General features: G+C 39.1%; 1 protein-coding gene across 2 annotated transcripts; it reads right to left on the minus strand.

The window, feature by feature from the left end:
* Positions 1 to 6506: 6506 nt before the first annotated feature.
* Positions 6507 to 10423, minus strand: rhoh (ras homolog family member H). 2 transcript variants are annotated; one of them, XM_084370555.1, is made up of 3 exons: positions 10206 to 10423; positions 8760 to 8955; positions 6507 to 8578 (listed from the first exon to the last, which is right to left on the minus strand). In XM_084370555.1, the coding sequence occupies exon 3, from the start codon at positions 8490 to 8492 to the stop codon at positions 7905 to 7907; it is 588 nt and encodes a 195-aa protein (XP_084226681.1). In that variant the 5' UTR covers positions 8493 to 8578; positions 8760 to 8955; positions 10206 to 10423; the 3' UTR covers positions 6507 to 7904. The 2 variants fall into 2 exon arrangements, with proteins under 2 accessions (XP_084226681.1, XP_084226680.1); XM_084370554.1 differs by having other exon boundaries at positions 6507 to 8952.
* Positions 10424 to 10789: the final 366 nt, after the last annotated feature.

The raw sequence follows: 10789 nt of genomic DNA on the forward strand, positions 1-10789 counted from the left end.
ACAGGACCTGGGGCTATCACTCACACACATACACATACACACACACAAACATGCACAGGTGCACTGCAGTATCACATAGCACACAGGCACTGGAGGAAATGTGATGCCTGCAGCCCTATCCACTGAGTACATGACCGCAACCAGCTGTACACACACACACACACACACACAAACACACACAAACACACACACACGCACACACACACACACTGAACCTTACTGCGTTACATAGCTAATGACATGTGTCAGTCACACACATACTGTGACACTTTCTTACCGATGGTCAGGTCATTCAAGATGAACATGCCGTCAGCGAGGATGTGGCACATGTCATACACGCTGCATGGCTGTCAACTTCACACAGATCCAGGATCAGGTTTCACTCTGTAAACAGGAATCTCTACGATGAGGACAGTTAAGCTTTACACTGGTTGTAGATCAGTGATTAGAGTAGATTTGTCTGCAGGCTGTCGAATAGATCGGTAACCAGAAACAGAGGCAACTGATTGACCTTTGTAATGTTGTCATGACACCTTTAAGGTTTAGAGTATCTTAAGATGTGGATTTTTTATTGACAGTTTGATGGTTTTTGTTGTTGTGATTGTTGTTGTTTTTATTTATGCATGAAGCTTTGTTTGTGTTGTGCTTTTTACTTTTTATTCATAGTTTTATTTTTGTCATATCTTTACATATCCAGTCTCCAGTGATGAAATATAATTAAGTACATTAACTCAAGTACTTGACTAAAGTATTTCCATTTTCTGTTATTCAGACGTCCACTCCGCTACGTTTTGGAGGCAAATATTTCACTTTTTACTTCACTACATTTGTTTTATAAGTTACTAGTTACAATGCAATAGTACATTTTTTAATAATTTATTTTTGTTTAAACAATTGGATTTTACAAAATGCACCAAAACACTGAATATTGGATCCGATAATCACTCAGTCTGATAATTGGTTAATTGATTGTAAACAGTAGACAATGCGTAATTTAATTTTACTTGTATAATGCCAGAGAATAACTTTTGATACTTTTGTTCATTTATATCAGATACTTTCAGGCTTTTACTTTTTGTATGAGTGACTTTCACTTTTACCAAAGTCATATTTTGACACGGTATCTTTACTTTTACTCAAGTTTGACTTTCGGGTACTTTTTCACAACACTGCCAGATTTCATGCTAGAGTGAATCTTGTCTTTCTTTTTTTCTTTTTGTCTTTGCGTTTGTTCATTCAGAAAAATAAATTGTTATGTCTATTTATGAAAGAATAAATAAAGTCAGAATATGATAATTTATTCAAGCATAACATTAAATAGTACTTCTAAAATACTACTACTAATACTACTAAGAAGAAAAATGAAAAAAAAAAAACAAGAATCCAGGGATATTATTTACTGATACGCCGAGATATGATCCAAATATGATGATATTCATATTTACTGTTGATAGATATACAAATAAAATTAATATTCTGGAAAAATATTGAGCTCTGGTATTTCCAGACATGAAAAAAGGGTTGTATTTGGACCACATGTAATATGTATCTTGTATCTTAGTATATGTCCTCATGATATATTGTATATTGAGTCCATATTTGACCAGATATGAGCCGCAACAATTAAACTCATAATATTGGTCCATATTCTCCAGTGAGTCTCTGAGATGGATGCTGGAGAATGTAAGAAAGAGAAAATCTCCGTCTTGAAAAGAGAGAATTCCTGAAAAAAGAGATGAGCAGGAAGAAGAATGAATGTAGCATGTAAAGGGGAAAATATATATTATCGACCCTTTATTTATCAAAATGATAAGATAACACATACGCAAATTTGTCCCATATCATCTAGTGGCTGTTTCAGCTGCAAGATGTGTCTGTAGATCATTAAAAGTTCAAGGTTAATTTAAAAGGACATTAGAAGGGTTTGAGAAACAGGACAGTAAAAAACAAAAGGCTTAAGAGAAAAAGGAATAAGAGAGCTTGTAGATTGTGTAAATGTGAGGCACGGCTCTACTGAAAGAGAAAAAAAATCACCTTACTTGACTTTAGTTTTAAAAATTTTAAAAGATTTACACACATCATCAGTTCAGGTTTTTAGAACATATCTATATAGATTGTAGATATTTTATTTTTGACAATTTAAAATACATGTAGATGTAAATATGGTCATCAACTGTACACGTTATGTGTTTAATATGAGTACCAGGCAGCCACGTGTTGTACTTTTGCTAAATCATGTGGCAGCTGTAAAAGTTTGGATTAAATCACTTCAAAATGAGGATAAAGGTGCTTGTAATTTACAGTACAATAGAAATTATAAAGATCTTCACGTCAAACAACATCAGTGAGACATGTTGCTGACATTGTTTTACTCATTTAGTGCAGAAAACTGCACATGGTGATGAGATAATGTGTCACTGAGTTTCTGTGGTACTGAGCTTGCACAGGACAGGTGTTTCCTGTGTGTGTCTGCATGTGTGTGTGTGTGTGTGTGCGTGTCTCGTGTCTGAAAAGGAAGAAAGTGTGAAATAGTGTCTCTTTGTAAACCATTTCTGATCATCATCTGTGTGCAGGGTGAAATGTTGAGTTGTGTGTGTGTGTGTGTGTGTGTGTGTGTGTGTGTGTGTGTGTGTGTGTGTGTGTGTGTGTGTGTGTGTGAGACAGACAGATGAAGAAGTCAGTGGCAGTAATGTTAATATGTGTTTGTATGCTAAACATTGAAATGTACCGTATCATGTATGCACTGCTTGTGAACAGTAATGATGGCGCACAGTATATCAGGGGTGTGTGTGTGTGTGTGTGTGTGTTCTTGCAGTAGATGTGTGGAGGGGGAGGGGGGGTGTAGTTGGGGACTGGGGCAGAAAAGGAAGGAGAGTGGGGGAGCTTCAGAGGGTGAGACAGTGAGAGAAAGACAGCGAGGTAGGGACACGGAGTACAACATAAGAAGCAAAGAGCAGTGGTGTAGTAACAGCTAGGGAAGTGTGTGTGTATATACACTGATTATCGCCCTCCCTCAGTAATCAGCAGCGTCTATGCTACATATGCTTGAGTAATCTTGAGTAGGGTGAACAACACAGGTGTGGTCTGTAAATCCCATTCAAACAACAAAACCAACAATGAGAGGTATATATCATGTTATTCTTCTGTGCACAGACCTGCACTGTCGTTAAAAACACATAGTTGCACTAGAACACAGAAGACACTTTGACATGTCACAGGAGGAAAAAGTGTCAATGGTGAAATTAACGAATGGCTGAATTGTATTGAGCTGCTTCAGTTTCGGGGTCCTGGTGTTGCACGAACTGTCACACAGTCACGTCTGACTGGGGAAGTGGGACAGGCAGGAGCCATCGTCAGCGTTACTAGTTCCATTTGTCCTGTTTCTACCATGACAAGTCAAAATGTCTGCTGTGAAACAGGAGTGTTACATTGAACACAGCCACTGTACACTGTTCGACAAACAGGGTCTTGACAGACGGACTAAAACATCAGTCCCTCTGTTAGTTTTTGTGTGTTTATGGGATTTGTTGACAATAACAAAAACATAGAAAATCACCAGCATTATCCTTTAAAGTCAGTTACTTGCATCATTTGTGTAAAGACAAACTATATGTGCTTTAAAACACAGTACAAGGTTGCATAGGAACTACTCAGATCTTCTATTTAAGTAAAAGTAGAAATACCACAGTGTAGAAAATAACAAGTAAAATCCCTGCATTTAAAATATGACTTACGTAAAAGTACATCATCGTAAAAATTAAAGGGTAAGTTCACCCAAATATGAAACTTCAGTCTTTATCTGCTATCCCCCAAGTGGATGGAAATGCTGTGGACTTTTAAAATGTAAAAGAACAACAACAAAAAACATAAATTGGCTTCATACAGCTTGTCCAGTGTATCAGAAGGCTAGAGATTTATTTTAAAGACATTGTTTTTAAGCCACAATCTTTGCTGTAGCTGCTAAGCTGACAGTGTTATCACACACCCTGTCTGGTGTGGGTGTACGAGCTAGAGTGTGTGTTGAGGGTCTACAAAGCGTAAAGTAGCTGTACCACAGTATAGAAAAAGTAACGTCCCTCAATTGAAAATATTATTTCAGTATTATTGGATCATCAAAATATACACTGCGGACAATACCGAAAAATAACAGCCCTCATGATGCTGACTGTCTTATTTCAGAACAATGTTTATGAGATTGTTGTATTATAATTATTGATGCATTCATGTGTCACCTGTTAAAGACTTAGACTTTTAATTACCTTATATTCTGCTGGGAAGCTTGCAAAAAGTTTTTTATCTTATTTTATAATTCATAAAAATTTATTAGTTGCTTATATTCATTAATCTAAATCTGCAAAGGAACTAAAGTTATTAAATAGTTGAGTAAAAATATAAGTATTTCCTTCTAAAATGTAGTGGAGTGAAAGTATCACAACATAGAAATACTCAACGTACTTTCAGTAACTGTACCATCCACCACTGCAATATAGATGGGACTTGATATACGTCAGGAGAATTACCTGATAATAATGAACTTGTTATGGCAGGAAAACTTTAACAATGCTTCCGTTTCATATAGCTGCACCACTACGCTTTGTCAACGAGCCAGAGAGTTTACCACAACCTTGAAACAACACCTGACTGAAACGTGACCAATATACTTGTCTGTTCTGTTCAGGTCTGTCCTCTGCTACGCCATGTCAAAATGTCTGCAGTGAAAAAGGCCTATTTACCAGCTCCTTGGATAAAACATCAGAGGCCCTTGAGAAGTCAGAACAACCGCTACCCACTGACTGTGAAGTGGCATCGCTGTGTACACTTCTGTATACCAGCTATACAGTGTGTGTGTGTGTGTGTGTGTGTGTGTGAGAGAGAGAGAGAGAGACAGACAGACAGACAGACAGGCAATGAGAGAGGGATATGGCATTGTGGTAGCTGTGGGAGAGAGAGCACGATGACAGATCTGGCCACAGCAGGCAGTCGAACATGCTCAACTCTCAAAGTGAAGCGTTGTAATTACCGACAGTCTGACAGACAGTGTGTGACACGAACACTAACAATCAATCATGTGACTACATTTTTAAATCCTGTACAACTGGAGAGCTGTCTCATGAATGAATTTCTGCGTACTCTGCACGTCTGATGTCTTGCCACCTCTGTCTTTAGTGTCCTAAAAAAACAGCTTGTAAGACATTAATGGTGTCAGGTTTCTGCTGAAAGTACTAATAAAGCTTATTACATCCAATACTTTGATGTCAAATCAGTATGCTCTGAGAAGTTTGGGGATTTTTTTAAGTTACACGTCAAGCAAGGGAGACTTTCAGTGAGTCCACGCCGTGTTCAGGCCGTCTGAGGCTCCTGTGTCTACGTTATCTACATGACTCTGTATTGTGAGTGTGAATGTATGGCTGAGGTTGTGTGAATGAGTGAACGTACATGGTAAGTGAGAAAGTAACTTAGAGACAAGTTTGACCTTATAACACGTGTGTGTGTGTGTGTGCGTGTGCTGGGATGTGGTTAGCTGTTTTTCAGCGTATCCTTGAAAAAGCCTGCGTGCTGCCTCTCATCCTCAGCAGCTTTAAACACCACATAAGGCCGATAAAGAGCGGGAGACAGCATGAAGTGAGGGGGGAGGAACAGCTCTTCAGAGCGTTTTCCTGGTTGTTGGCTGTTCCACGTTGTCATTTTTGAGCTTTCATTATCATTCAGCCACAATAAGTCTTTAACACACTAGTTTTCTCATACAGCCTTCATTCCCTCACACCATCCTTTCAAACCCTTGAACACACACAGAGAGACTCATGTCAAGTTTACAGACATAAACTTATACTATATAAGACTGAACTGAAGATAGATCATGTACGGGTCTTAAAGCCCACAAGTTTGTGACTTTGGGGCTAAATAAATAAAGCTGACTCAGCTGGACTAGGATAAATATAAAGGTTTAAGGTCGTATATGTGATCTAAACTACAGCGCCTTACATCCTCAACTCTGATCTGTTTTCTGTGTGTATGTTAGCTACGTACCATTCTTGTCTGCTCAACTGTTTCTCCCAATCGCTTTTTCACTGAATGAATTATATTTATTGATTCTGAAAGTGTTATTTTTAGGGGGTTTTTTTTTCATGTTTTGCCACGCAATCAGACATTCATAAACACACTGGATTATAGACACATCAATTCACAACTAGAATCATGTGTTGTAATAATGTACAAGTTGTTTTTTAAACATTAATCTAAATTATTAGATTGCTATTGATGTTTGTTTACTGTGGCTGTTAGTTTTGATACTTTTTATGTAATTTCTTTATATTTATATTTGTGTCTTCCTGTACAATGACAATAAAGGCTTTCTATTCTAACTTAACATCCCATACTGTGTACGTTTTGATTATATACATAAATCTGTTTGAAAGGGGCTTTAATAACACATACTGGTAGACCTGATGTTCATATTAAAAAAGTGCACAAATTATACAATTTACAGTTTTAATGATTCTGATAGTTTATTTGACAAACAGTAGGTAAGTGAGGCAGAAACGGGTGATTTCATAATGTATGCAATCGGACGCAAACTCTGTCGACAAGAAAGAAAGTGGTTACCAAGGTCGGATGACAAAGCCATTATTGTGAGAAAATTATATTTGTCAAACAATTGTAACCACTGCGGTAAAAAAAGAAAAAAGTGTACAGATTTAAATAAAACAATGCTGTGTCGATGCAATGAGTACTTTAATTTATGGAAAGTGAATTTGATGTCACAGGAAAAAATATCAACAAGGACAATTTTTAAAATACATAGGTGGCAGTTTATGTCTTCATATTTCCTAAAAGGATGAATACAGTTAAATAAAATAAAAAACAATTCCCAAAAAAACCACAATAGCCACTAATATGTGACAGATGATGTATGAAGTGTCAACATGTCTGAGTAAACATTTCAAACTGTATATTTTTAAGTAGATTCTACAGATTTATATATAAAATACACATAACCATCAAAAAAGAGAGAGAAACATAAAACCTGTAGGCATGTTTGTTAACTCTTTGATGCATTGACAGTTTATTCCCTGGTCATGTTTAATAAAATGGCATCCTCTCTACGGAAATAATACACAATGTGCTGCATGTACAGCCCGACACACGCAAATTAACCAGTCATTGCTGACAAATGCCAAAATGCTCTCAACATTAATCGCTGATTTAAAAGGAGCATAAGAAAATACTTTTCCTTGTTTGATTTTGACACGTGCAAATCACACTGTTAAACCTCCACGCAATTGTAAAATTTACTTAGCTGTGTCACGTTATTTGTGGTAGTAAAGGCTCTTATATTTACGCTGCAATTCAAAAGTTTATTTGCTGATCCAACCCAAAACGGAGACATTAAGAACTTTCTGCTGTTAAAAAAGGTAAGCCTTTTCCCAATATTAAAGTGTTAAATGCTTTAACTAAGAAGGAGATTCACTGCAAAAGTTCCTAGTGGAGGATTTCTGAGACACACACCCTCTCTGATGCCCCATTTGAAATACACCCTTGTGATGTACTGTGATTCACTTAAAAAACAGGTCAGAAGAATCAAACATCAACATCAACAAACATCATCAAACTCAACTTTTTTTCTTTCTTTCACATCGCTCCCTGGATAACACAAAAGTTGACCCTCCACCATTTGCATGAGGATCTATTAGGGTCAAATCAACTTTTAAACATGGTTTGAGTTCAGCAGAGTCTCGAGGGTGCAGGACACCCCGTTAGTGAAAAAGAACAGTGTGTTAATAATACAACGTTGGGGTCTTGTAGCTTGACCCCTCACTGAGTTTGAACAGCACGATAAAACACTGCGTCTCATTGAAAAAGTCATCTCATGAAGTCTCAGTTGCCCACCAAGTCAAGGTCAAAGGTCAAAAGACCTTGCACTGGTTTATGCTGAACATCCGTCGCCTGGCCCGCTTCTTGGCCTGGTTCACAGCCATCCGCACTGCATACTCAAACACCTGTTGCACGCCGCGATTGCTTAAGGAGGAGCACTCCACATAGCCTTTAGCGTGGATTTCATGAGCCACTTGTCTGCCCTCCGCGGCTGAGATGCAGTTGCCCCTATACGACCCCATCTCCCGCAGATCTGTCTGGGTGGCCACAACCAACACGGGCACCTTGGGCAAGTTCTCTCGAACCTCAGCGATCCACTTGTGCTGGACGTTGGCGAGCGAGTTAGGGTTGGCCACAGAGTAGCAGATGAGGACGATGTCGGCCTGCTGGTAAGATCTCGGTCGGATCTGTCTAAAGTTGTCGTTGCCCGCCGTGTCCCACAGCCCCAGGCTGATCTGAACCCCGTCCATGTACACCTCCACCCCGGTGTTCTCAAACACTGTTGGCCTGTAGGTGCCCGGGAAGGTCTCTGAGGTGAAGCGGACCAGCAGGGCCGTCTTGCCCACAGCGCTGTCCCCGACCAGGACGCACTTCACCGACATCTCAGTTATGTCGTTCATGGTTGCCTCGAACAGTCTCACCCCTCGAGATGTTTTATGGTTTGGAGGAAATGGTCTCAGGCGTGGTTTTCGAGGGGCTTTTCGATCTGGAGAGACACAGCGTTCACAAGGCAGTCAAAGGCGGCGATCACTCTGTGTGTGCTGTACTTCCGTGTCGTTTTCATAGCAGGGGATTGGTAGCCCTGACTTGTGGAAACTCCACTCCTTAAGAGTTCAGTGGTCATTCAGCTTGTTGAGCTGACTCATAAATTCTCTCTTTTTTCCAACCCTTAAATGTGTCTTTGCAGATATCCAGCAGTGAGATTTGTAGATGTGTCACATAACGTCTTAGTCCTTGAGGCCTTCTCGGCTCGTCTCACTGCTGCTCGGCCTCTTCAGCGTGTTCAGGTTCTGGTCCTTCTCTCTGACGATCACACGGGCCGTCATGCTGTCTAAACATTTCAGAGTTGAGGTGGGAAATCTACTGAAGAAGAGAGACAGAGAGGATATGTTACGAACATGAGGCATCTGTCTTCCCTCTGTCACCTGTCTTTGAAAAGACGGAACGGTTATACAAGAAAAAATGCTTCAGCAAATTGCTTATTTAAAGCTTTACATGTTTCTCAAGTTGACGGATTCTTCTCACACAGCACGTAGCCTACCATGCAGGGCTGTACTACATTACGTTTTGCAAGACAAATAAGAAATATCTGCTTCAACAACACTGAAAGAGTCAACCGTGAGAGTGCAACAAGTGGCACACGACACCAACTTTAGTTGTTCTAACAGACGGCGTTTACACTTACAGAGAAGAGTTAAAGTGAAGCATTGAGTGTAAAACAAACTACTGATTCAACACGGAAGTAAAGACTCGTGTGTTTGGGTGTGACCCAGAATTCACAGCTTGATCCAGAAGACTTTAACAGCGGCTCATTAACAACAAATTCTTGTTTGCTGTATTATTTTATACAAATGTATTCAGATTACTCTAATGTATCTCCCTCATAACCATCCTGGTTCTGCAATAAACAAACGTCTGATAATGGACACAGATGTCTCTGTGTAAATGTGTTTTTTTATTAGGTTTTCAGATATAAATATTGATTTGTTTTTAAGATGACTAACTAAATACGCTGGTGGTTTCTTATGACTTCTCTGATGAAGTAAATTAAATTAAATTAACGGTACGATAGTTATATTCACGAAACAGAAAAAACAAGTCACGACCTCAAAACCACCTGCCATGACACACACATACACAGTCATCGAGATGGAAAGACGTCCATCTCCATAACGTAGATGGGACACTTTAATCAGCGTTTTTTCCCCACAATTCAACTCTCTAAATCACCCTGAGAAGAAGTCTTTGTTTTAAAACCTCAGACAGCCAGAATGAATAAATAAAGTAAGAAAACAAAGACGAAAACTTGGTTGCAACTGATTTAACACTTCTTAATTAATGCAGTTTACAAAAAATGCTACTTTAGACATTCATAATCGTTTGTTTTTTCCTCATATGAGAGGGTCATAATACACCCTGAAGTTCTCACTTGCTCATTTTAAAGTTTACATGTTGAAACAAGTCTACTTTTTGCCCACAGTGTGCAGTCTCGTTATCCTACATTTCCAAACAGAAGAGAAAAGAATAAAAAAAAGAACAGCACCCGAGAAGGCCTCAGTAACACAGTGTAATATCAAGATAAAGTAAAGGAGGACAAAGAAAAAGATAATTACCGTTCTTGTCAGTCTTCTCTATCTCCAACGGGCGGATGCTGGCTGCCGCCTTTTGACGACTTCACAGTGCTGGCAAAAAGCCTCCAAACTCCACATACAGTTTGTTTAAGTTAAAGTATAAATACAGAGGACTAGATATCCTAAAATTGCTGTCGTCTGTAGACATCAGAGACAGAAAGTGGGGAAGAAATATTTAAGCACTTCTCTCACAACGCCGAGGCTGGTTTAGTAGATGAGGGAAGCGACGAAGTACGACAAAAGAAAAGTAAAACACATCCGCTGGTTAGACTGTGGAGGTGTAGCTGAGTCTCCTGCTCGCCTCCCCCACAGCAGCTGTGTTATAAAATATGGATGGGTTTTTTTTTTTGCTGCTGCTGCTGCTGCTGATTTGAACCCTTTTGTCAGACACAGCTGGTCCAAATGAAAGATTTTTAAAAAAACATGTGAGGTCTCTCTTGTAGCAATTGTGGTAAACAGAGAAGGACACAATGTGAGCTCCTATCAGCAGTCAATATAAAACCAGCCAACAGCATGAAAGCTGTCAGTTTGATGACGTCACTTGTGTCAGCCTTGGGTCGTTGTTT

The sequence above is a fragment of the Pagrus pagrus genome (genome assembly GCF_965226575.1).
Source record: "Pagrus pagrus genome assembly, chromosome: 2".
NCBI lineage: Eukaryota > Metazoa > Chordata > Actinopteri > Spariformes > Sparidae > Pagrus > Pagrus pagrus.

What these genes read in the sequence shown, in the direction of transcription:
- rhoh (XM_084370554.1), bottom strand. Translation starts at nt 8,492, where the DNA reads ATGAACGACATAACTGAGATGTCGGTGAAGTGCGTCCTGGTCGGGGAC.